The sequence below is a fragment of the Dermacentor albipictus genome, chromosome 1 (assembly GCF_038994185.2).
Source record: "Dermacentor albipictus isolate Rhodes 1998 colony chromosome 1, USDA_Dalb.pri_finalv2, whole genome shotgun sequence".
Taxonomy (NCBI): domain Eukaryota; kingdom Metazoa; phylum Arthropoda; class Arachnida; order Ixodida; family Ixodidae; genus Dermacentor; species Dermacentor albipictus.
Window position 1 is genome coordinate 207787299 of NC_091821.1, and position 27618 is coordinate 207814916.

Below are 27618 nucleotides of genomic sequence, written 5' to 3' on the forward strand. Positions count from 1 at the left end.
AATATGTTAATGTGAATAGAAAGAGAAGCTTCAGGCACCACTCGAGTAAAAACGTTAGCATTGCACAAGATATAAAGGTGCGACTTTTTTGTACTGTCGGCAAAAAATGAAACACAATAAAAAAAATTCAGCTGGGCACACACATTGTTTGCAACATTTCTAGACAAATTATAGAATGTCTTACGCAGTGAAGCTTTGTTAAAACTACAGCGGCCACTGTATGCAACTCTGCTTTTTGTAGTCTGACATCTAGTCGTTAACGGTTTTAATTGCCACTTGTCATAGCTTAGTGCACTAGGGTTAAGGTTGAAGGCTTGAACTTGGCACGTTAATTCCATCCTTTCCCACTCACCTTGTGTACTGTGACCTCTCTGCTCTTCTCGTAGCTTTCCCTCTTTCTTTGCAATTTTGTTGTGCACATGTTCATGTACAAAGGGGGTGCCACGTGTCCATACCAAAATATTCAAAATGCTATGATATCAGTTGACTTTGGTGCAGACACACTGTGGGGTCAGGAAATTCATGGCAACTAGAGGTTCAGAGCTCACTGACATTCATCATTCAGTTCGGAGAACAACCTGTAGCTTCACTAGTATTTCACTGGTGCGAATTCTTTTGTAAATCTCATGGATTCTTGCAAGGATTGACTGACGGGTTAGTTGGTTCGTTATCAGAGAAAGCACAGCGCTTCAAGACGGGACATAAGGGAGGAACCACACACACACTGCACTGAGAGGGAGAATGAATGAGAATTGAGGAGGATCCGCATAATGGTCTGCCAACGAATGTGAGTGTGTAGGCAGTGTAGGTTATGACGGCAGTGTGTTGGGACTAGTACAAGGGTATTGTGCATGAGGGTTTCTTGAAATGGGGACAAACTGTAAATGTAGATTACCACTACATGCTAGCTAGAGAGAGAGAGAAGGCAGGTAGAGTAATCAGGTGTTGCCAGCTGGCTGGTAAATTTTCAAATAATTGAATCGTGCAGCTACACTTGCCCTTTAATATCAGCTAGGCATCAATGTGATTTTAATCCTTTAGGAATAGCCTAGGAATTAATTAGGCAGTGACAACTAGTAAAATTTTGTAAGTGTGCTACACTGCAAAGCCTTGTAGAAACTAAAAACTTGCATCTGCAGATGTCTTCGCCTCAAATAAGGATAATTCAGGAGGAAGTTATAATTACCATAGTATAATTTTCAGTGCTTTCTATTGCAGTTTTTGTTTTCTTTTTTGAGAACTGATCTGGAAATACTCATTTGAGGTGGCAAGGTTTGGCCCTCAAGAGCCCCACCTTTTTACAGCTTTCAAAAGAGGCAGTGACTGCTCCTAGTTCAACTTGTAGAAAAAAAGAAATCAGCTTCAACAATCAACAATCAACATCCTCATGATGATGATGTTGAATAAAGAATTGAATTGAAAGAATTGAATATGTCATTGCCCCGATGATCTTAAAAGTACTAAATGGAAAGTAGAAAGTGTCTGTGGTTAAGACACAAGAATGCAGGACTGAGCAAGTTGCAATAGCTTCATGATGTTAGAGCATCGAAGTGATATAGATAAGAAAAGGAGGGATGACATCTTCTTACCAGAAATTAGCTTGAAAAGAAGCTTTTCAGGAAAACTGACTTTATGGAACTTTACAAATTGTTAATTACAGAATAAGTCAGACACCAGCGAACAGAATTCTTCGCTACTGGAATAGAGGAGCTTGTAGACAAATGAGAAAAATTTGTTTTGATGGCTTGGCACTGTGTCAGGAAACAGTGCAGCTAAAGTTGGAGTATTTCTCATGGTTCTCCAGGAATGTTATCATATTTGTTGTGCAGTTCTCACATTATCAGTTATGTGAGCAGTCACTATGCATGCATTGTAATACATTCCGTTAGTGCTTACTGTATTTTTATTTTTTCTTCCACCTCGCAGCAGCTCAAGAGGGAAGGAAGCCAGTGCGCATGTTACCAAACATGGCTTATGACGAACCACGTCCTTCCAGCTTATCATATGATTTGCCTCGGCCATCTGTTAATACTCGCTTAGAGTTTCCTTCATCTACTACAGCTGGTAAGTGTTGCTTTGGAATCATGCCTTTTGTGAACAGATCATTATGGAAGCCAACTTTCTACTGGCTCTCAGGCATTTACCTTGCGGGGCCAGTAGAACGTTTCTCGCCAATAAAGCATTTTGACGCATAGACTATTTCAACGTTTTGTTCATGTACTTCAGTATGATTTCTGGGTGTATGGTATTGCATGCACAGTTAGAAGTGGCATTCATTTTCAGTGTTTCCACTCTCATATCCTGACAAATTGCAGAATAGTAACTGAGCGACAAGAATAAGGGCAAATCGAGGTGCTAGATTTTTGTGTTAGTGACAACATATAAACCAAACAGACAATGAAGCCAGGGAAAGTTACATGGAAATTAAGTTCTTTTTTTTAAATTGAAATGTAGAAATAATAAATAAAAAAGAAATGAAGGTTGAAAAAATGAAAACTTGCCACAGGTGGGAGCGGAACCCACATTGTTCGTGTGATGCATCCTCGCTAACTATCCCGAATTTTGCAAAGTTCAAGAATTTAGGCTTGTTTTATGATTTTACAAATGTTGCGTTAGGTATTATGAAAAATAAATTCTGTTTACGAAAAGGTTTTGTCTGTCGGCCCTGGAACCTTTCGGCAGAAGTCTTCTGATGGTGAAAGGCTGCAGGTGGGCTACATACTTCAAGCAAGTTTGCAGAGGCAAGATGCTGAAGTAGGTGAAATCGGAAACACCAAAGTCACTGAATGTGATCTATAAACACTGTGTTGCTTGTCACTCTGTGCTGTGCCAAGTTGGTTGCTGCTTGTGCGCTGTACCTTAAGGTAAATCATGTGTAACAGAGTGAACATGTGTTCCTGGATTGGCAACTTGGCATAGCTTCTGTATCTGCAGTGGGTTAAAATGTTGTAAACATTATCACACATACATTGTTTTGCCTTTTGACGGTAGCCGTTCACTTATCAACACTACAATGTGACAATATGTTGTGCTACTTCTGAAAATAGCTTCTCTGCTTAATTTGGCAGGAGTGGTAAATATATTTTGTTCTATATAAAAAAAAAATTATGTAGACACAAAGTTTTTTTTTATAAATACCGACTTTGTCATGTGGCTGTAGCGAGAGAATTTATTGACAAATTCGAGGGTTTAAATAATTAGCATTAACAGTAATGGAGTAGTGCGGAAAGCATCTTATATTTTCTGCTGTTGTCTAAACACCATTATGAGCACTATTTCTTTGTGTTTGGTCATGCAGGCACTGAATCTTATGATGTGCCCCGCCCCAAGACTGACTACGATGTGCCAAACTCTGAGCTTGTGGGGACCTATGACACACCACCACCTGCCCGAGGAGTTACCAAGGGAGCACCCTGCTCTGTCTACGATGTTCCACTTGACAGTGGCACTCCCCGTTGTGTGCTGGCGGCCAATTATGATGTCCCCACCTCTGGCCGGTCAAGTGGCGTGTCTCTGCTCTCGACAAGCTCTTCTTCTGCAGGAGTCTCCCCAGCAAGCAGTCAGTCCAGTTTGAACACATCGCTGTCCTTGTCCAGTCTGTGTGGTACGTCCCCTTGCCCATTGTGATGTGTGCATCAAGCTCCCTTTGTAGATGCATGCTTGGCAATCCTTGGAGTCCATATGTGAACACCTGCATGCCTCAAGTACTGCTTGTCAGCTGGCAACAGCTGACAACCTTTAAAGTGCTATAATACCAGACACAATGCATGCAATCCCTGTTGTTTCAAAAGGCACATGTTTGATGAAAACATTAAAAAGCTGAAAGGCTGTTTTGAATTTCCCTTATTGCTTTCACGAAACATGGGTGGGTGCCTTGGCAACAGGTGGGAGTCTGTCTTCTTGTATTACACTAGTTGCCTGCACAGTTAAGTCTGAGGCAAGCACTGAGATTGAGGTGATTGAATGATGTTTCTGACCTTGTGCTAGTGTTTGTACTCTCTCTCTTCTTTTCCTGTGGCATATATGTGGCTTTTTGGTGAGCCGCTTTGTCATCATGTGAGCAGCATGAAGCTACAAAAGTAGATAATGGCCATTCAAACCAAGGAAAGCATTGGGTGAACTTCCTTCTGTTTTCCCAAACCAAGAAAGTTATCTTATACCATCCTTGGTTAAGTGACCATTGACCTTTTTGGTTGGAGCTCTTCTAACCAAATTCGTGAATTACTTCCACTTAATGATGTCACTCAGCTTCCTGGCACCCAGGCCAGCTGTTCGGTGTGTCACCCCCCTTCCCCTTTCCCGACCCTTTCTCTCATTCTCTTTCCATCCCTCCTATTTCTTAGTGCACATTTTGTAGAGTGAATGTGAAATTAAGCACAGCACTCCTATATTTAATTGCAATTTGGCATTTATTTTTATCTTTGTACACTACAAACAAAATTTGCTGTTTTCTTTGCAACTTTATTGCTGAATTTAGCATTTTCTGCAGTTTCAGGTATTGAATGCAGCACTGATTAGCACTGCTGCACGATCACCTTGCTTCGTATATTTCGGTCGGAGTTAAGTAATTGGGAGCCCGTGCTTCACCGTCTGTCCCATAATTTCCAGGATTCATTGGGCTTATGGTATGAAACAACTGATAAATTATATTCAGCCGTCGACCATGTAGACTTTGCTGATTATGGTGAAATTATTCTTTTATACATTAGCACACATTAAATGGCCTGCCATTCATACCTTTGGGTATGGAGTAGCCATTTTCCAGAGTATGAGCATAACCTTTGAGCTTTCTGACCTTCAAGCCATCGCTGCACATGGAAACACAATTTTGAGCATGTGTGGGAAAGTATTCTTTCAAAGCAATATTTTGTTTAGCTTGTGGTAATACTAGTTTAAAGTTACATTTTTAAAAATTTTGCACCGAAACTTTAGTGCTGGTACATCAGTGTGATGTCACGGATTTCAAAATGTTTTGCAGTATTTGGGCCTTTATAGGCTCAGAAATTATTCCTGAGTCTTGCCAAGCTTTATATTACAATGCAATGCAATGTAGTCATCTTTACTGAAAAAATATATTAACTGGGCCTGAGCAGACACCATCAAAATTCACTATGTCCTGGCGAGCTGATGCTGGAACTTCAGTGTGGCGCTGCCACCTGTATTTAGTTTTTGCATCTTTTCTGGCTTACCAAACCGCCTGGCATGGTAAGAGTGGCTTTTTTGGTTATTGTTGAAGGGTAATGAAATAATGCAACTAACTTATTTTTTTCTCTGTATTGTCCCTTTACCAACTGGGCAGAACAATTTAATTTAGCAGCATAGTGCCTCACATTTTATTTGCACTTTATTTATATGTGGTGGTCCATATATAAATTTTATATACAAGGGTAAAGCAGTAGATGGAAGGGAACTCGAATGTGGAATATGTGAGAGAGGTCAAATCAAAAGCAAAGAAGCGGGGTGGAATATGTTAGTTGTGAAGAAAGGAGGTGGGGCAACTGCAGCTTTCGTACACCTGTGCCTGGACCCATGAATGTCTTAGCCACTGCATGATATCTAAGGAAGACCTGCCATTTTCAATGGATTGTTGTGTAGCGCTAATTTTAAAGACTGCCTTGCATATCAGAATAAAATTTTACATTCATGTGAATAATGGCTAGTGACGTAGAGTATATACCACTTGAAAGAACTAAACAAACAATATTATAACCCATTTTCCTGTTGCATATTTTTCTTGTAAAGTGTTCACTTTCTTAAAGGGACACCAAAGAGGAACACTAAGTTAAGCTGTATTAGTGAGTTATGTTTATAGAATATTGAAAAGGATGCTCTAACTGTACGTGGAGGTTTGGTAGGCCAGAAAATATGTAAAAACTAAGAACTGGTGGCAATGCCCCTTTGAAGTGGCTGCATCAGCTTCCTATGACATCACGGATTTTGACAGCGCCTCCTCTGGTCTTATTAATTGTTTATTGGTAAAAGAGGAATGCATTACATTCTAAATGAGCTGGAACTCTACCTAGCAAGTTTTATGTAACTTTTTCTGTGTTGAAACAGGCCAAATATGAGAAAATACTTGAGTACTCACTTCTGCTGGTCCTTCCCTGCAATAGTGCGGGCCCAGGTAGCAGCCGTGCAGAACCATCGCAGCTGTAGCAGCTGCTGTGGCATGAAGGGTGACGTCACAGGTCGGCTCATAGGTGGCTCACTTGATCGCACATGTTCTGGCAGCTAGCCCGTGACATCATGCTTGTGTAGCACTACTGTGGTACTGGTGCAAAATTCGACAAACAAAAAATTGGTCTTCCTTTTCCGTACTAGTGATTGACATCTGAAGGAATGAAAATAGAGTTTTTAAAGTATATTTCATCAGTCTAAACTGATTTACAATTTCTCTTTAGTTTAAGTGGCTGACAAGCAACTTAATATACTTGACACAGTGGCTCAGTGGCTATGGCATTCTGCTGCTGTACAAAAGCTCATGGGTTTGATTCCTGGATGTTGTGACTGCATTCTTGCACGTGCAAAAAGCCAGAGCTTTCACATACTGTGCCTTGTGTATGCAGTAAAGAACATGAGTTGTTCCAAATAAACCTGGAGCATTCTACCATGGTGCCTCTCATACCCTCTGCATTGCTTTGGGACGTTGTGCCATTTGTGCAGCAACATTCTTCCTCAGCACAAACAGATGTCAGAATGAGGGGAAATGCCTCTTTTTTTGTTAGTTCATCGTGAGATAGGTCTTCCATACTATAAAAGAGTGCCGCCACGTGCATTGATTGGGTTTCACTGTTCCAAAAGTCATGCTTATTTTCTTCTCCTGCTCTCCTCTTGTGTTCAGGATCCAACAGATCCAGCTTGGAGCAGGGCCATGAAATGTATGACATCCCAACTAGCAGTTCTCGACGTGTTATTGATGCACCTCCCAGCAGAACTCAAAGTCCCCGTGGAAACCTTGGTGCTGTGCCTCCACCTCCCGGCCATGGCATGACCCTTCTACAGTTTTATGATGTGCCAACCAACAATGCACCTGCACCATTCTATGACACGCCTCCCAAAAGGGCCCCTACAACACAGACAGTCTGCATGGAAGGCGTGTACGATGTTCCTCCCCAGGTTAGTGCTGCAGTGGAGCATAATGAATATTTCAAAAATTCATTTACAGGGTATAGACTTTTCGATCAGGGTAGAAGAAACCCTTTTCCGGACTGTTGCACGTGGGTACAAAGAGCATGTGCTGACGCTGTACACATTGTTTTGAGCAGGTGCTCACACAGGCTCACAGCATTCCAAAGAGGGCATCAAAGTGACGCCCAGGGAGCTGTCATTGGAAAGGTCTATTCTGGCAGAAGCAAGGCACTACAGTATAGTGATGCCCAGGGAGCTGTCGTTGGAAAGGTCTATACTGGCAAAAGTGAGGCGCACTATAGCAGGGGTGTGGGTACACAATTGCATATGGCACGTACAATCAAAAAGACAACTTAAATTTTAAAAAAAGGTAAAACAAATGCAAGCACACACTTGCATTCGTGCACGCACACATTTTACAAAGATGTACCAAGGCCAACTGTTAAGATGTTAGATTTGTTACATATATCCAAAGCTATTAAAAAAAACAGAATCATTGGACATCAGTCACTTGCATTCCTGGTTCATTTATTAGGGGAGAAAAAGGAGCCTTCATTGGTGGCAAAGTCCGTAAAATGTGTTCTAAAGGAATGTGGTTTTGGGAAAAATAAACTTAATTTATTTTTACATGTCTTTGCTTGTATTTTATTTAGGGGTTTACAAATATTCGTAACATTAAATGCAGTTTGAATAGCCTTTGCTGTTAAATTTATATTCGATTAAAGAATTAATCAGCTATTTGAAATTCTCAATTATTCAGTCCTATTTGAATATACAGGATAACAACATGCTTTGGAGTCTAGAAGACGAAAAACCAATGCAGGTGAGGACTGTTCGGAATGATTCTGCTGTAGGAGAGCGATGGTCTCTGTGCAAAGGCACCAGTTCCACAGCGAATGCACGGCACAGCTCACTTCTTCAAAACAGTAATAGTTTCTAGTCGTTCAATAAGGATGACACACTTTTAAGCAGCTTAAGATATTGGTTGCTTCGATTTAGGAATTTTCATTTGGCCATGTTTGTGTCCATTTAAAGTGATCTATGGTGCTGTATAGTACTAGTACTTTTAAACTTGGCTGCTACACAGTATTTATGTGTGCTGTGCAAAGTGCTGATTTGTTTCATTTATTTGTTTCATTAGTCTCATTGTCATGGTACGCCAAATGTGGTCACCGTTCATTTGTTTCTGATGTACAAGCTGTTCAATTATTTGGATGTCCAGTTCTGAGCAGCATTACACGTATCAAATAATGTAGTGAATAACCTTTTTTTTTGCCTAATTGACTCATGCAACCTTCTATTTTACTTTGTTTCAAAATGGGAAGATATTTGGTATTTGATATTCGAAGGTCATTTTTCTTGAATATTCATTTAAAAATTCAGTTAGAAAATTTTCTAATTTGAACACCTTTAATTTTAATACCCTCATAATCCCATGTAGTCTTCATTTAATGTGTTGATACTGGGTATTGAAATGCATACACTCAGTTAAGTTCTTATGCACAGAGTGTATTCTTTGTCATATTTTTTTGTTTTTTACTTGCTTTCATGAGGTTCCAGTAGGTAATGCTAGGCTTATAGTAGTTATTGCTAGGCTTATTGGCTTATAAATGCAGTAGAAAATACAGATGTAATTTTCTGTGCTAGAGAAGTGTTTTGTATTTTGTAGCATTCCAGATAGTTCCTGTAGAGTAGTCTAGAAATATTTTGTCAGTTGAATGTAAATTATGACCATTGTACCATTGTTCCATATTGTGCTATTGTTCCATGAAACCTTTGTTCTGTTGTATTATTGTTCTATTGTATCAGTGCTGGTAACATCGTTTACATTTTTTCGACAATACTATGTCAGACACACTTGTTCATAATATCTTTAAAGCATAATTCCAATTGACTGCATACCCACTTACAACTTTCATTGAGAAAATTCTTTTAAAAATGTGCATTAGCAAGGCAGTGTGGATCACTGCTGGAACTGCCTTACAACTGTTATAAGTGACAAAAATTCAGCACTCTTTCAGTAATAATATTAAGACATGGGCGCCTGTCAGCTTTAATTGATTGAGAGGAGTTTTTTCTTCTTCTTTCTTATATGTGTTTGTCATTTCATTACAATATGTGCAATGGGTTGATTACTGATTCACTACAAAAACTGTACATGTTTTGATCAATCAGGTGCCAGCAGTTCAAATTTGTACTGAACTTCATCATGATAATTACAGTGTTGTCCACTGTTAAAGGGAACACATGAGTGCAGAGCACGCCTAAATTTTTCCTTCTGGTAATTGTACAATTACACAGGTTTGCAGCAGATGACTTGGTGGTGCTAGCACTTTTCTACACACCTGTGCTGACACAGCATGGATATGTTAAACATGAACGTTTGAGTGCAGTGGGGTCTTGCGAGGACCCAGGGGGCCTAGGAGCTCCCAGATTTTTTGTCAAAATAAAGTTTTTTTCTCCTCCTCCTACAGGTGACAATTGCAGTAGAGTGCCAGTAATGTGAGAGCCGCACATAAGACTGTTCCTTTTAAAAGTGGACCACACTGTACACAAGCTTTAGTTGCTTCTTTCCATATCCATCCATGGCATCGTATGTTATCTGATCTTAGCTTTGCTTGAAGTATGCATGCTCTTCAGTTTGAAGGTACACAGTTTGTAAAACAAGGCACAGCTTCTGAATTTCTTAGAGCAGCTGTGGTCTGGATCTGCTTGTGGGGCAATGCCAGAAGCTCAATGTCCTTGTTCCTCTACTTTATGCTACGCTGCAGGTAACACGTGATGCCCCGCTTCCACCGCCGATGATGGATGAAACTGATGCTTCCAGGCGACATTCCTCATCTAGTAGTGACTCACATGGTTCACGTGATTATGAGACTGTTGGAGACCTCAAGGAGCTCCACCTAGAGCGTGATGCAGCTCTCGAGGTTCTGGTTAAAGTCCAGCAAGAGTTGACAAGTGCAATTGGGAAGCTGTTCTCACTCACTCATTCCACGCTAAAGCGACAGGAAAGTGTCACTGCAGAGAGTCGACTCTATGACATCAAGACAAGCTGCCACAAGCTAAGAACTTCTTTGAAAGAGTTTCTCAACTTTGCGCAAGGTGCCCTTGCTAATGCTTCCCATGTAGAGGACCGAAAGCTGTATCAAAAGTTGGGCCGATTGACGAAGCCATTACTCGACTCGTATCAAGTGGTGGTGGCAACTACCCAGGCCTTGGATGACAAAGGTTGGCAGCTGTGTATGTCGCGAGAAGCTGGCCCTGATGAGCTGGACCAGCTGATTGCATGTGCCCGGGGGCTGACAGAGGATATCCAGCAAGTGGCATCCACAATACAGGGGAACTCGACGCTTATCTTCAAGAAGTCTCCCCTCATCAGTGAGTCTGGGAGGACTTCGCAGGAGAGGCCTCTACCAGTGCCCCCTAGGAAAGAGGATGACCAGTGGGCCAGCGATTATGACTATGTGAACCTTGAATCCAAGGCATCAGTGGAGCGTGAGAATGAGGAGATCAAGGCTGCATTGCCGGCTGAGCTGAGCCAGTCTTTTGACAAATTGTTGCAGCAGTCGCAGCTCATTGTTGAAGGCATAGTGCAAGAACCACAACCTCTCTCTGGCATGCCTGGCTTGGACCAAAATGACCTTCAGATCCTCAACTTTTACGGTGCCCAGATTGACACCCACATTCTATTTCTGACTAATGCCATTGATGCCTTCTTGGCTACTATTGAGAACAACCAGCCTCCAAAGGTGTTCATTGGACACAGTAAATTTGTCGTGATCAGTGCTCATAAGCTTGTGTACATGGGGGACACAGTGTATCGGAATATTGTGAATGTGGACATTAAGAACAAAGTTTTGCAGTGCTCAAGTAACCTGTGTGAAGCTTTGAAGGTGCTCATCAATAGCACTAAGAAAGCAGCCTTGCAGTTTCCATCTGTGGCAGCTGTGCAGGAAATGGTGGACAGTATTGTTGATGTGTCGCACTTAGCCAATGACCTGAAGGTGGTTGTTATGCAGGCTAAGAGGTAACCTGGGTGGCCCTGTCTGGACGTGCTCAAGTTGCATCTCAGAAGCCCACCATTTAGTGGCAGACACATTGCGCTTGCACTTGCAAAAGCGTAGCATACTGATGTTGCAGCACTTTTTAAAATATAGTAGTATGCATTTAAAATCAAATTTATTGAAATTCGCGTAATGCTAAGGTTTGTTGCAGTAAGCTGAGTGTGCTACATTGAATTTATATCTTAGTAGTAGAATTCTTACTATTGTTAGTTTCATGTTTACCTTTTTACACACACACAGAAACACAATATATATATATATATATATATATATGTATATATATATATATATGTATATATATATATATATATATATATATATATATATATATATATATATATATATATATATATATATATAATATTTAATAGCATACACACAATACAGGGTGTCCTCCTGTGTTTCAGTAAAACAAAAAATATGTGTTTGCATCACAGGTTTCTTACAGCTGCAGCATCGTTCCCAAATGCAGTCATAAACAGGGTAAGGTGATAAAGCATGAATTTTGTGCCAATAACTGTCACTTTAGCATTCTCAACCAACTGCATTTCCTTTGATGTTTTCTTAAAATTATTGTCTTTAATGAGCATATTTATGGGGAAGCCTAGCACGAATGAAAAAAATCTTGGGCGGCAATGTGCAGATCAGCGAGTCGACATTTATGATACAACATATATATTTTGCAAGTAAGCCATGCTTTCTCAAGATAATTTTATAACAATTAAGGATTAGCATTGATCCTCACATCAGCTAAACTTGACATTAGGCTTAAACGAACTAAAACAAAATGAATTTTTCTTGTACTGTGTGTAATGAAGTATCTATTTTTGTTACCAGTAGTTGGTTGCTTTAGAATTCGAAAGAATTCTGAGCAATTGCTTCATACATATTTGTGGTTTTGCAATCTATCGACCTTAGCTGAACAATAGAGCTTGTAGCCTTGTGTCTTCCGTTTTATGCACCACAGCAAAGCACTGCTCGGCCCATTGCAGGTTCTGCTCTAATATTTCATACACTTCTTCCCATAGCAGGTTTTGGCAGCAGACATGCATTGGTGATTTCAGAGACAGCTCGGTATGCTTCTGCAATGTTCAGGCCACCACACAAATGCACAAACTCCATGGCAGTGTTCGCATGTTATTGTAGACCATTCAGTGAAACCACGTTCATCACATCCTTAAATATCTTCTTCCATGTTACTGCGGTTTGATGCAAAGAGTTGCTCTCGCACTACCGCTTGAGCACACATCTTATGATCTGTGCTAGTTAATTGTAGATTTTATTCAGCAAGGAAGCTTCATTGCTGTTTTATGCTTCGATTTCGTTGTGGCTCTTCCCCACCTTCAATTCATTCTGAAAGCAAGAACCAGACTGAAAGAATGCTTCTATTTGTCACTTCTGTTAAAATGATGGAGAAGCTTGACGCCATACACAACAGTAAAATCACGCATGGTGCTTTCATCATCTTTGAACAGTTTGGGTGACTATCATTGTGCAGCCAGGCTTGCTGTTCACTTGTGCTGTTGCATGCATGCTCCATCACTTTCAGAGCAGTACAGTGAATCCATTGAAGTTAGTTGGCAGTAGAACCAAGTTTGCAAATATTTAGTAGAGGCATGGTACTTTAAATTCTGTGAGACAGATATTTTGCATTGACTGTTAGATGCCACAGCTTATTAAAAATTTAGTTTTAAGTGAGTGAATCTCAAGCTTTTCAATTAATATTGTGTTGCGTTCATATCACAAGCGTAAGTTTGCTTTTCTTGCCAGTGCTCTTAATGCTGATGAAAAGCATATAAGTAATGTCCAAGCCAACTTCTTTCCAAGTGGAAACTCGCCCTTTACATAACATATTAGTGTAGAAAACTTAAAAGGTAGTGCGTGTGAGAAATTAAGAAAGCAGAAGTTAAAAACTACGGACACTTGAGGTTCGGAACATTGTGGCTATTCAAGGAGTCAAACTTCATTCCCTCAGTTTTCATTCACAGTGGTTTTATAGGCCAGTGTTACTTTCAAACTGTCTCTCATTTTTAATGCGACTATAGTTGTTGTGAAAACCAAGTGCATAGATTGTTTCTGGTCACATATTTTGAGAGAAACTACTGCTGAAATATTTCTGTACATTAAACAAGTGTTAAAGCTTTTAAGTATCGTGGAATGCTCTAGTGGTCTTTTGTTATGAGTGGTAAATTAGAATATACTTTGCTTGACATCTGTGTGAAGTGTGGCATAGCCAGACTTTTTTTTTTTTTATAGTATTCAAATATGTGCAGTGAATCAAGAAGGAAGCCAAGTGTAGTAAGAACTATGTAGATTGTGGAGGTTTAACTATATTTTTAAGGGGCCTTCAGCTCTCTTGGTTTTATCGTGACTGTGTCTGAGTTGTAAAGCTGGCACACCCAGACGTACCTACAATAATTTTTGGCATTGTTTGGTGGCAGGCTACCGCTGACTAGTTGATATCAATTCATGGAGTACGCACTTCCTTCAACTTCAAAGTGACGACTACAAGAGTCACTTTTAAGTTACACACTTGCAACCAGCTTGTGAGGTCCTGAACTTTGAACTATTGCATCTTTGAAGCACTCCCAAACACTTGCATGGAATTTGGTTATAGATCTTTGTGTTGGTTCATGCATCTAGCGATGAATTGCTTGCTGTTTACCTGTGAGTGGAAAGATATTACGTTTGAACCCCAAAAAGGGAGTGATGCGTATGGCTGCAGGTGTGTATTTGGTTATTGATACGTTTAGATGTTCATCTGTTTGACATTCATTAGCTGGGCTGAGCAGAGACTTCTTTACTTTGGTTGGTAAAAGAAGGCTGGAAAGGTATTGTATCACATGGTTGTACAGATGCTGTCGGTTGTGGAAAATAAGTGACCATTATTTTGACGAATTCGATTTCGATGAGTGTGCTAAAGATTGCAAGCACATCGCATAGGAGTATTTCTGTGCGGTGCAAGGAGAGAGGATGGCGTGTAGTAAACCTTTTCTTCTCAGAGTGCATTGTTCGATACTTGACGAAGCATACTCCCCGCGATATTACCAGTGCATGGAACGTAGCCCTGCACACTATTTGTACTGCATTTATGGCTTCAGACTGGACTTTTATCATGGTTGCATCTTTGTACAGTCTTTGCAGATGTAGATCTTTTAATGGCTACTTTTCCAGTGTGTGAAGAGTATGTGGAAGGCTTACACAAGTGGCAAGTAATTTGTTGATCACTGGAGGCAGAAGACACATTTATGCCGAACAAGAATGAAACATAGCAGTTTTTGTTGGTGTGAATGGATTACACTTATTGAAGTTAGCTTCGCACAAGCCTGCTGCTGCCTAGTTTTTTGTTGCACCTGCATACTTCTTTTTTACTTCACACACTCACTCGAAGCAAGCTTGCAAATGAGCCACAATATTCTGTAACTGTAAATGTATGAAAGCACTCTGAATTTATGCTCTTTTTAGGGCAGCTTTAACTAGGGCATCACATGGCAAGAGAGTCTGCTTAAACCCAGTTCCTGGTAAATCTAGCTTCATTTGCTGCCCCCACAAATTTGGAGAGTTCAGTGTTCCTAGTCAGGATGTTACTTCGATCTCAGTGCAATTGGAATCATTCCTACTGCAAAAGTGTAAGAGCGTAAGCCAACATTCTGTGCAATTCTGAAGTGCTAGCCTTTATTATTTTTTGATACCTTTGACTCTCCATGTGGCCCACCTTCATGGTGCAGTTCGTGTTTCAATTCCCATTTCCTCATTGCGTAATGTGGCTGGTTTCACACTACCTTTGTACATGTGTGGGAAGTAGCTGTGTAGCTTTCTGTGCTGTGATGTCTTGACCCGATGTCATTGAGGAAAATAAAAGGGGCGCAAGTGGTTGCAGGCTGGAAATCTGTTAGTTGCTGTGAGGTGTTGTTTTGTACATTAAAACAGATGGTACTGTACATATTAATAAAAGTGTATCCAACTATCTATGTGTTTAATTTGTCACTTCTGGCCACAGCTCAACTGCCCAGAGCCATACTGTCGGAGCCAGGCCTTCTGGAGCTACAATAGCATATCTATCATGTGCTTTGTGCTATACTGCTGCAATGCTTTCTCAGCATTTTCCATCAGCTTTCACAAACACTTTAATGTTGCTGTGGGACTTTAGTAATGACAATGGCAATAGCCTTGATGCTAGCCTGTGTGGGCCATAAAGGACCAGAAAACACTAGGGATGAAATGTGTATGCAAACATCTACAAAGGCTCAGTGCAGCAGTAACATTTTCAGTGCAGCTGTAAATGTTGCAGTGTATGTAGCAAAATAGAAACATATTAGTGTAGTGTATTGTCTTCAATAATGACTTCAGGCTAGAAGAATCGTTTTGGTGCATACCTTTCTATTTACAAAGTTGCAAACTGCCTCCTGAAAGGTTCTCAACCAGGACCTTTCGAAGGAGGAGTGAAGTTGTAGTTGATGTGGTAAGCCCTTCTTTTTTTCACTAGGCCAGTGCGTTAGAGCTAAGAAGCATGTAACTCTCAGCATTTTTAATCTTCAATTTGTAAAAACTACATATATGTTCACGATGAAATCATTGGCTACAAATATCGCTTGCCCACAAATAAGAAGCTATATCGCTATTTCCTTTGCTTAGCACATTCAGATACCGAGATTCATGGATGCCAGAACTCTCGTGGATAAGGTCGGGACCATTTGACCATTTAACATGAACATGGAACATTAAATATGACCGTTTAACATGAACGAACCATGCAGGGAAAATTTCTGCAAATGCAATAAGCTAAAATTTTTGTTTGTTGCTATATAGTTTCTTTTTTTGAAGTTTCAGCATAATCGGTTCGAAATTTTGGTAATATTAAGGCCAAGTGTGCCCTACGTATTTCATGTTGACCCAATTGGACGTAATGTGTGTGAGGGCATTTGCAGGTGTATATATAAATAATCATGTACTACAAAACATTTGTTCATGCTAATGCGTTCTCCATTGTCATGGAACGCAAGCTGGTTTTGACAAACAGCTTATACAGAAGAAATGATGAAATGCACCTGGTCTCTTTGCCTCACGGTATAGCCCTGAATTTGCACGTTTTGGATGTTCTGAGCGCACAAGCATGTGGATTAGCGCGACACTAGCAATACAGAACCTCATATGCACAACTTCAGGTAATCTTGCAGCTTTCATGTTGTCCACGCTGCGCAATCGCAGGCTACGGTATCAATTATTAAGGTGCAGATATTGATATGGTGCTACTGTGATAGATCTAGACCTGGCTACCTCTAGCTTACTGCAATAAATGATAAGCGCTGACTTTACAGAATTCTATGGTGGTCTTACTGGAAGGCACTTTGCTGGTTACTGGATGGCACCGCAAAAATTTTAAAGGTGGCAATCGTGGCCACACCGTGGTCTACGGCAGTATTGACATCAAAGTATAATGGCCGTTAAAAGTAATTATACCAAAGGTAAGATAACGCCTCGCCGACAAAGAAAATGCCGAGCTAGGTTCAAGCGTGCGATTATTCTCACTGTAGGCAGGAAACCTCTTGGACGGCATCCAAAATTAAGATTTTCATACTGGAAACAGTTATTAGCAAGTTTAGCTGGACATCTTGGTAACACTGCGTTCAACAGCGCGACACAGGTGACAGGACACGTCTTTTGGTTCTTCAGGGCCCATTGTCGTGTTTTTTTTTTTTAACCAAGAACAGTTACACAACAGGGAAGTCAACGGAAAGGATACAAAGTAATATTTATTTGCGTGCTGCTGTCTCTGGTACAATTTCCTAAAATCACAAGTTCGCCTCTCAGCAGGCGCCTATTAATTACGCTCAAAAACCGAGTAGAAGACGTCTGGCACACAGTGACATTCAAATGAAAGAGAACGCTCGCAACAGAGCTCGCAATGGCCCAGATCCGACCTGCCAGGCTTCGCGATGTGACGGCACTAATGGACGACAATCCAACGCCGACAGGCTTTTTCGCTGGCCTCGTCGCAGATGCATTTTTTACGTTTCAGACAGCCTTCGACGCCAGGTGCACACCGGCCGCGCTCATCACGTCGCCGCTACGACAGGGATCCCTAGTGTTCTTCTTGGGAAGCAGTGTTTTGGGGCATATTACATCCGGGAGTTTATGAAAATCTTCGACCTCTCATTGGCCGCAATGCCGGGGATAGAAAGAAAAACATAACTCTTTGCTTGCGACCGTCGTGTGAGCTTGTCTTTCATTGGGCGATCACCAATAAATGACAATTGTCATTTACTGGTTTCGTGCGTTCATTATGTGATTTGTGCGTGTCACTCTCAATAACTAAGACCGACAAGCCTTCAAATGTGAGTTTGCAGTGCTTTTAACTCGAATACGATACTTCCGCAAACAAAATCATTCTATAGTATTTCTGTGTCGACCAATCAGAGACGGCGGAACATGGCGTGCTAGTCCTAGCAAGATGTACAATGTAAGCGACCAAAGCGATTCAAACTTCACAAAAATCGCCTGCGAATGTAGTTTGTTTCACTAGAATTACGAAGGTAAGTGTTTCATTTGTTTCGCTAACTATGCCTGTGTAGACCGAGCACTCTCGATTGGTCGAAATTGCTCGGTATCTAGGTTTAATTGGAGGGTAAGTCCGAGCCGATTATCATTTGGCCAAAGTGATCATGAATTGGGTAGCTGAAGATGGGCCTAAAATGGCGTTCAAAGAAAACTTGTGGTCATTGTTCTCGTGCATTTATGGAAATAATTGCGCTGTAGCTGCGTCTTGTATTTGCCGCTCGTGAGCACTTGGCCTAGGAGAAAGGTGAGGAGGGGCGGCCAGGACCGCTTTGACGAAATGTCAGTGTGAACTCCCGTGGAGTCTTCGTTGTCAGTGTCGTGGTATCGAGCGAAAGCGGGAAAGGTCCGCGGACGCTGGTCGGCTTTGGACGAGCTGAAGCTCGCTAATGATCTCGTTAGGCTTAACACTAATCAGAGGTTGACCGCTGTGAATGCTGTGCCGATTCGTGCCTTGACGTGGACGCGTGCTGCGGTTTATGCACTGCTAGGAAGCGAGAATGCCGGACAGGGCTTCCCGTCGCTCGCTTCGCTTGGCTGCTGGATCACGTCTGGGAACACCTGACATATTTGCTCGCTTTGGAGGCATTCCAGCCGACGCATGGTCTGTCTATTTGACTGATTGAATTTGTACCTGTGTAATTGGGCCTACGATCGCGACATCGAAGTAAACCTGGGGCTGCAGTATGAACCCTCGTTGAGCAAGCCGCGCTAAGCCGCACTGTTGCTCCGTCTTGCTCGGTTCAATTTGTCTCCATATACTGAAGTAGAACGATCTTTTTGAACCCAGCTAGTTCAAGCTGTCGCGTCTTGATATTAACTGTTCTTTTTCCAGCAACTTTGCATATTTTCCGTGTGGCAGTAAGGACTTTACTGCTCTCAGCCGGTAATCATGCTCTGGTCCCTATCTTGTTCGCGGTGAAGCGAAAGGACAGTATTTTTGTAGTAGTTTTCCACACTTGACACATATATCTATAACGTCATGTAAAATGTTGTAAACCTGGTTGATTGCGTTTCCTTCTAATGCCATTATCGGGCCCCGGTCGTTAGCCTACGTGCAGCTGCTTGTTGGCTTTCGCCAGCGCTCGTTGTTCACTAATGTGGCATATTTTGATAATAACACGTTGGGTAAGGTTGCCGCATTCTCCTGGTCAGTTCATCTTTGTGCATTTATACACTCACAAATTTTGGGAGCCTTATACCTTGCTGCTAGCCGCCCGTAAGGGTGCCTAAGCGAGTTGTAATGCACCGTCAACGTAGATGTCTGTGAAACATGCATGAAAGTGCAAGGACTTCGACAATCTTTGCTAGTTGAGCTGATAAAATGTAATCGTTTCGGCCGATAATTTTGTCGCGCTGTTGCTGCCAATGCCCGCTCAGCTCGCTTGTGGCCATAAGCTGCATAGGATCGTTTAGTTGAACTACTATTGCGAAGGGCAAATGCGTATTTACGCTTTCTGTACTACAGCATCGCAGTTGCATCGCACATCCATACTTGCTCACAGAGAGTTGGAATTGTTTGAAGGTATGCCTTGTTTAGTTTAAATACCGCATACGAAGTGTTGAGCTACTGACCTTTGTCAAGTGTGATTGATGAATGTGCAATTTTGGAAAGTTTATTTTTTGGTTGTGGTGTTGGGCTGCTAAGCACAAGGTCGCGGGCTCGAGTGCCGGCCACGGCGGCCGCATTTCGATGGGGGCGAAATGCGAAAGCACCCGTGTACTTAGATTTAGGTGCACGGTAAAGAACCCTGGGTGGTCGAAATTTCCGGAGTCCTCCAATACGGCGTGCCTCAAAATCAGAAAGTGGTTTTGGCACGTAAAACCCCATACTCTATTTGTTTTTGCGGCATTTTTGTAAATTGCACCTACCTGGGTGTACAAAAATGTACTTTTGTAGCTAGGTGCACATTTGCAAGTGCTTAACTTATACCTAATTTCAAAAAGTGCTGGATTTCAGATCAAGAACAGCTATTGACTATTTATGAAAGAGCCTGTGCAGTTACCTTATGTATGCTGCATACTTCTGTTTTCATAACACAATGTAACTCTAGTGTAGCTTTAAGCATAACACTTGCTAAACTTATTGGCACCAGCTGGAGTTTAACAATGTTCTTTTGTGGGCCTTTTTCTTTTTTTGCTGAATATAAAAATAATGGCTGTTTGTATCCGGTAACTTTTTGGGGTGTAGCTGTCAAGAAACGTATCCAAGTGCAAATGCTATGCAGCTTTAATGTTATTAAAAAATATTGAAATTGGAACTCTGAACACTAATCACTGTAGTGTAAAAATGTATGATAGCAGTTTAAATGGAATTGTCTTGAAAGCCTCTTGTTGAAGTTTGTAATGTGCATGCAAAAAAAAAAAAGGAAATAGCTAGAACCATGTGTTCTGTTGATAATTTTATAAGTAAACAGGCATCACTTCATGAAAATTAAGCATGCAATAGTTGGGAAAAGTTCAGCTGCTTTCATTGAAATCAGCCAAGTGCACAATGTGTATATCTACCAATTTTTGGTGTGTTGTATGCCAGTTAGAATGTTGGTGAGGGAGAGTGACCATATGAAGAAAGAATATGCATGAAATGATTGAAGCCACTTCAACCTTAGAAATTTTTTTCTCGAGCAGTGTTTTTATGGTAATGTACAATTTGTGTTGTTCTCAGCACTTAAGTATGCATAACGGAAGCCTGTTTATTGTACGTGTTTAATTCTGAACTATATTAAGCATAGGATATTATTGCATTCATGATCAGATATGGCGAACCAGCCATGATGGGTTTATTTGCAGTACTGGACTTGATTCAATGTAACCCGCCGTGGTTGCTTAGTGGCTATGGTGTTGGGCTGCTAAGCGCAAGGTTGCGGGATCGAATCTTGGCCATGGCGGCCGCATTTCGATGGGGGCGAAATGCGAAAACACTCGTGCACTTAGATTTAGGTGCACGTTAAAGGACCCCAGGTGGTCAAAATTTCTGGAGTTCCACAGTACGGTGTGCCTCGTAATCAGAAAGTGGTTTTGGCATGTAAAACCCCATAATTAAATTTTTTAAAACTTGATTCAAAGTAATGCAAAGATACGTTCGATTTGCCTGCACCACCTGAACCAGTTCACGAGGTGCTGCACCCTACTATTCGTTTCAGTGGTGCAGTAATGGCGTCCGCTGAACCATGCCTTTCATTTCAAAAGGTGCAGGGCTGGTTCATGATTTTGCTGCGCCCACTCCACTGTCTGTGCTGACTTGGTGCAGGCGTACAGGTGTGAAGCAGCAGTGTAGCATACGGCGCAGAGCACGGGCACGAGCGCTGTTAAAACCCAGCTTACGCACTTCTGATGGGTCTGCGCAAGTGTGGTGTGTATTTACGCCTCAGTAGCCGATCATGCCTGCAGTGCAGGACCGCGTAAACATACGCATTCCGTGCATTTTAGTCGGACATAACGCCTGCACCTCATCTGCACTTTCGCATTCGTTTAGAGTGTCGCGCTGTGCCTGTACCGCAGAAATCAAGCTGCACAATTTCTGAACTTCTTGTGAACTGCCGTGTACTGGTTCACAGTGGTGCAAACAAATTGAGTGGACATGCAAATTGCAAAAAAAAAGAAAAAAAAATTAACAGTGGCCTAACTTCTAAAATCGAATGGTTTTGATCATAACTGTTTTCAAAGCACTTGTTTCATTATTTAGCAGGTGTTCACAGCTGCATCATAATTTGATATGCATGGAAAACAATGAATCTGCATCAAAACTGATGTTGCATGATAATTTTTTGTTATTAGGCTCAGTGAAGTGCAACAGTGGGATCTTTGTTTTGCATCATTGCAAGTTTTCGCCAGTGTGTATAGAGAGAACTTTTGAAACTGCTGTTCAGGGTTAATTTTTGGAGATTCCTTTAGGTCCAAGGTATTTTCGGTACATTGCAGCGCTTAAACACACAGCAAGCATAAGTGCACAGAATTCATTTGTGCTTAACCTATGGTAGTGTGTGAGCACAGAAACAACTGCAGCACATGCTCTCGTAAGCTTGGTGCTCTATAAAGAGGGAATAGGTTATATCATTGTAATGTAGTTGCATTTTCGTATGTGTAAATATTGGGGTTTAGAGTACCTTTTCTTGCTGAAGCGAATTAGCATATTTTTTTCAGAAGTTACTATTATTGAAGCAGGACATTTAATAGCAGGTCCCAGAGCAGGTGCTGTGGCTGCAAAGTAGTTGCTTCATGCTCAACTGTGTTAAATAGTGAACCACAAACGTGGTATTGGCCATGAGAAAGAAATACAGGCTGAGAGAAATAAGTAGATAAAGTTACTTGATATTCATATATTGTCTTCCAAGTTGTTTAAATCGAATTGAGCAGATTACCACTGATATTTTATTTACAGCAGACACAAGTGAAAGACATTCGAGTAAGTGAACTGCATGCAAAACGTGCTTCTTTGTACATGTGTTATAAGTTGAAATTGTTTTTTTACAAACCTCATTTGTGCAGAACAAACTAGATATTTCACTTAACATGATTGGTGCCAAAAGCCAGGTGGCAGACTCCATGTGCAGAAAACTATGCTAGCACATGACATTTATGTCATTTATTGATGACATTATGATGACATTTATTCTGCGTGAGAAATGCCGTGTGTTTTGCCAAGCACAGAAGAGAATGTGCAGCTAACTTTAAAAATGTCTGCTTTATGTTAAGTGTTCTTCGGCCTGTACAATGTGCTCTCTCTTTCATTGCCTGAGTATGCACTGATGTGCCCAAATAGCACTTGACAGGCAATAGGATTTTGCAGTTAAAAGAAATGTTTAACATTTACAGTAGTGCGTGAACAAAAAGCTGCGAGATGGCTTCATTGTTGGAGTACTGTGTGTTCAAATTTATGTTGAACATATGAGTCACTGTAGAGGAGGAACCCTCTCTATGTTGGACATGCAGAATGCAGCAGGCACCTCTGGCAATTACAAAGGTTGTCTCATAAGTCCTCTGCCTAAAGCAGAAAAATACTGCACACTGAGAGAATTTTTTTTTTTTTTATGGCTAAGGGGTGCCTTCTATGCTCATGCCATAAAAATTTGTATGTGCATGGTGCACACGTTGGTTGCAAGGGCTGCCATTAGGTGGCGATGCACAGAGGCAAATAAGAACGCTGTACTTGAAAGCTTATGCAGTGATTGAGTTCTTCTCCTGATGGGCTGTCTACATCGAGAATCCATCCGGTTATGGTAGAAGCAATTTGAGAAAGTCTTTCCTGCAGCCCAGTAAATAAGTGACTGAGCAAGCATGAAAAAGCAGACAATTCCCATGTGGTGGTAGGCTTTTGATGTAAGCACACTAGAAAATATAAGCCGCTTGCAAGATCATATGATGGCAGATAGCAACCCTTTGCCCAGACAACTTTGGAGCTGACAGTAATATTCAAAGACGACAGCTCAGTATGCATGAGGTCTCCAACTATCAGTATTGCCGACTTCAGAAAAAACATCTGGTACACAGCATCAAGAGATAGCCCTGGGTAATAACCTGCAAGCTCCCTTGCATGGTATGAGACCGGTTGCACCACTTACAGCCGCCCCCCCCCCCCCCCCCCCATGTAAACCACTGTTAAAACAATTGAACCATCTTTGTGCTTCAGCATTGAAGATTGCCTTGTCTGTTCTATCATCAGGAAAAGTGATGAGAACAGTCTTCTGGTGTTCCTAGTGGTTGTGCTGTTGAGGAATTTCTTCTAGAGGGTTCTAGAGAGGAATTTCTTCTAGAAAGGCTCAATGGCATGATGTACTTGAAAAAGGAGTTCTTCTCCGATAGCACAATGTGCCTTAACATTGTGCTGCCGTAGTGCTGAAGGCCATTTACCTCTGTGGCTTTCCCATTCCTGTGGTTGCCATTTGCTCCTGTGGCTCTTGTGCTACTTGAGCATGTAGACTGCCTCGCACCGAACCAGTCATGGCATAGCTGCATCCGGGGGAAACGGGATCTTGTAGTTGAGCTGATGTCGGATGTTTGGGCCAATAAGGTGGCTCAACGGAGGCAGCACTTTACCATGTCCTCTGCTTCTCCTATACAGCTTCCCCGGAATGGCTTGACAGGTGAAACTGGCAGTTACCTTTTCCTGTCCCTCTTTACCTTTTTACTTTCATCTCTACTTTGCTACCTGTCCTGCCCTGGTTTCTTCTTCTCAATCCAATTTTTCTTGGGGCTAAGGTTTACCTCATGGAATAACCAATCTTGGTTATAGCACAGTTATAGCGGCAATATGCAACTGGCATAACTTACATGTCATGCTTTGTCCCTGTGTTGGATTCTGTGGTGTGTGGCTGGCTTTTTCTGCTGAAAAAGCACATTAAATGTAGGGGTGCCCTTTCCCCAAACTTCTTGGTTACCCCCAGGAAAGAGGATGCACCAGCAGTTATATTTAACATGATGGCATTAAGGGGCCCATGTCACAGAAAATCTGGTGTCGGCATTGGCGGAGTTGTCCCTGAGTGAAAATTTCCATATATATTTAGGTATATGTATATGCCACACCTTGCTATATGACATGCGGTTCTATCACACATGATCACGCATCACATATGACCATATGACATATGACCCATAGATCTATCACATATGACACACCATTCTATCACTGAAGTTGCTCATACCTTGTCTTAACATTCCTGACCGTTATTCTTTGGAAGTTTGAGATTGAGAGCCTAAAACAAATGTCATGAAACAAAACACTGACAGTTTATGTTAAATATTTTCAGACTTAAATATTTGAAAGTATGAAACAGTAACAGTAACCTGAAAATGATGTAATTTTTTAGCATGGCTGTGCACTACCTTCGGGATCTGCCCATGTAAGAGGCTGCATTTCTTCTAGAAAGCTCGCCTTCATGCATAGCGTTCGCCGCCAGCATTTCCCAGCAAACATTACGGTTACATAAGCTGCAGTTGCCCGGAAAACTGAGAAGCAGTCAGGGATATTTTAATGCTATCGCGTTGCACTCAAGGGTCTTATTTCATAGGATGACCTTATGCATGTCTCCGATGGAGAAATATATGGAAGATTGGAGCAACCATAATATGCTGAGGATAAAGAGAAGGCATGAAAACAGAAAACCTACACTTCTTACTCGAGCATGCAACCAGAATCTAATGAAACAGGTTGTGTAAAAACCCATGTCGGGCCATAGGTATCTAACATTCAACATTGCTTAAATGCCAGAGATTCTGCCATGGCTCTCAAAGTTGCCTTGGAAAGGTTACCTGTGCAAAATGTGGTGCACATGTTTATATAGTTCACAAATGTAAAGGCACATCACACTGTCAACTGGGACAATGGGCATGCTAACTACTCGAGGTTGTGCCCAGTTTGAAAAAGGAAAAAGTGGTTGGGCCCCTTAAATATTTTTCCACTTGTGGCTATACTCATGGGCTACCATAGCATGCAGCGGGATGTTAAATTTTTTTTTGATGCTCCACCCATTATGCTGCACACAATTTTGTCTGGCAGCTTTCTGGAAGCTCTGGCTGCTAGCAGACAAATTGACCGATGTGTGTGGCTGACTTTAGGGGCTCGGCGTATTGCAACAAGATGCACACAGTTAAAATCTTTATTGAAGTGCAATCATAGTGCTGTTATTCCTTCGATTTTTTTTCACAGTGCATAGTTTGTTCAGTGTTTATGTACACCCCACTTGGCTCACATGTATCGAACAGTCACCTCATAGGTTTTTGTTTCATGTTGTGGAGCACGGGCGTTGTTTTACCAAACTTACCCCATCACCTCTTGCTTTTTGTTAGAGTTTGTGCATTGTGCGTACACTGCCGGTTGTTTGCTACCATGCAAAAGTATGTACATTGTAATTGTCATTGGCTGCGTTTTGTACCTAGTTTGTGGTGTCTGGCATTTATGCCCTCTGTATGCATATTAAAATAAGGGTGCGGTGGGTCTCTTACTTTTGTTCCATTTCATCTTGCACAGGTTCTCGCTCCTGCTGCTTCATCTTTTTATGTTCAGCTATATTTTTATTTTATGGTTATTTACATGTACCTTACAGGCCTTCGAGAAGGGATAGTGTAAAGGGGGAAATACGGTAACATATTAGTATGGAATCGGGAAAGAAATAAACATCAGCATAATGAAAGGAGTACGCACAGAACATGGAAAATTAATACATTAGCAAATACAATATGTAGAGCAATAACAATAAATGGTAAACAATAACATAATAGCATAATAACATTGTAAACGTTTTGTATGTTATACAGTTATACAGCATGTTATACATACAGATGTATACAGCATGTTATACATACAGATGTCTTCTAGTATAATATACATTTAAACTCTAAAGCTCGCAAAATTGCTGCCTGAATTGCCGGTTTTGTAACGAACTTGTCAGCGCTTAGGTACACAGTGGGAATTCAAAGCTTGACTATAGTTTTCATTCTCGAAAGCAACAGTGGACTAGATACACCAGTGCGGCTGACCTGTTTTTATATGTCTCGCTTCCTACACTGTTCACTATGTTGTATATAATGCATATAAATGCTGTGCACACGCCTTTGCTGTGATTTTGGTACATCCTCAACTGCCTTAGCTCTTGTTTTAGCCCTAGGTGTCGAACTCTGTACAGCTGCAAACATGGCGTTTGCTGTCAATGTAGTTATCATTGAGAATTGTGTTCAGAAAGCAAGTCGAAGAGTGGTTGTGTAACTGTAAATTCGTAGCTTGGGGTAACAGTGCAAATGAAATGCAAAAATACTGAATTTAGGTGCATGGTAAAGAACCCCAGGTGGTCAAAATTAATCCAGACCTCTCTGCTACCATGTCTCTCACAGCTCCGACCGCCCCCCCCCCCCCCCCCGGGTTTCTTTATTTAGGAGTTACCCGCACAAATCAGTCAGAAGTGGAGGCGCTGACCGCCTCCTCCACAGAAAGGGCCAGCTGATCTCTGTGTCTATGCCCAGTCTGCTGGCCCAGATGCCTCATACACTTGGATAAGAAGTTCACAGATGTTCAACCTTGGCACGAATAGCCCCAGAATTCAATTCAACAGATGTTCGGCGAGTACATTTGAGTAGGTGATAGACATGATACCAAGTACTTTGGCATTGATGATGCCGAAGGACCGCTCTCAAGTGTGCAGTAAAAAAAAGAAAGCTTTAGGGACAGGACTGAGAAAAGGACTCCCTACTTTAGCTTTGATCAACACTGAGCATATGCTTTTTTTATGCATCTATACATCACGGCAAGATAAAATCAATTGGATGCTAAGGGGCTTTGTAATCTTGATCAGTGGGCTTCTGAATGATCTTCAGCCCCCCCCCCTCCCCCCCACCCACCCAAAGAAGAAAAGGAACTGATTGTGTACAAACACACACTTCTGCTGGTTTGAAAGTTTAGGAGGAAATGAGTTGGGGAAGATATCCAACTCACATGATTGATCAGAAGATGCAGTGAGGTGGCCTCACTGCCTCTCCATTTTGTGCAGTATTGTGGTAAGGAAGTGTGGGCATTGAGCTTGGCAGATATAAATTCAAGGAAAAATAAACGTACTTAATCAGTACTTATGCTTTATTTTGCGAATAACTGTAAAAGATAATCTTCAATTATGCCTTGAATTGACGTAATAGTTCTTGGAAACCCGCAAGGTGGAGAGAAGTAATTAATAAAGGGAAAATCGGACATCCACTGTTCCACCTGCAAACACAGCGCAAGTTGAAGTTTATCAAATTGAAGAAAAATTCGTCCTGGTTCAGGACGAATTTTTCTTCAACTGCGCGGCTTTTCTTTCGAGGAAGCCGTATGATTTTCCTTTGTAGCAATGGCTACGAACAGGTGGATGTTTGATTTCTCCTTTATTAATGCCTTGAATTGCGCAAG

At 41.4% G+C, this 27618-nt stretch overlaps 2 protein-coding genes across 15 annotated transcripts in view; both read left to right on the forward strand.

The window, feature by feature from the left end:
* Window positions 1–11446, forward strand: part of p130CAS (Serine_rich_CAS and FAT-like_CAS_C domain-containing protein p130CAS) — a 97504-nt gene extending 86058 nt beyond the window's left edge. For 2 of the 4 annotated variants that reach the window (XM_065438225.1, XM_065438222.2), the window contains 4 exons: window positions 1927–2064; window positions 3299–3604; window positions 6842–7116; window positions 9900–11446. In XM_065438225.1, coding sequence (XP_065294297.1) covers window positions 1927–2064; window positions 3299–3604; window positions 6842–7116; window positions 9900–11159 — 1979 coding nt within the window. In that variant the 3' untranslated portion in view covers window positions 11160–11446. The remainder of the gene's footprint in view (window positions 1–1926; window positions 2065–3298; window positions 3605–6841; window positions 7117–9899) is intronic. The other 2 variants (XM_065438223.2, XM_065438224.2) reach the window with 2 other exon arrangements.
* A 5486-nt stretch (window positions 11447–16932) lies between these two features.
* The window catches only part of kis (chromodomain helicase DNA binding protein kismet), a 200046-nt gene continuing 189360 nt past the window's right edge, over window positions 16933–27618 (forward strand). For 7 of the 11 annotated variants that reach the window (XM_065438203.2, XM_065438211.2, XM_065438214.2 and 4 more), the window contains exons 1-2: window positions 17553–17725; window positions 22129–22152. The gene's annotated coding sequence lies outside the window, so the exon portion shown is untranslated. Of the gene's footprint in view, window positions 17528–17552; window positions 17726–18238; window positions 18352–19152; window positions 19273–22128; window positions 22153–27618 lie in introns of those variants that run through there. The other 4 variants (XM_065438209.2, XM_065438204.2, XM_065438210.2 and 1 more) reach the window with 4 other exon arrangements.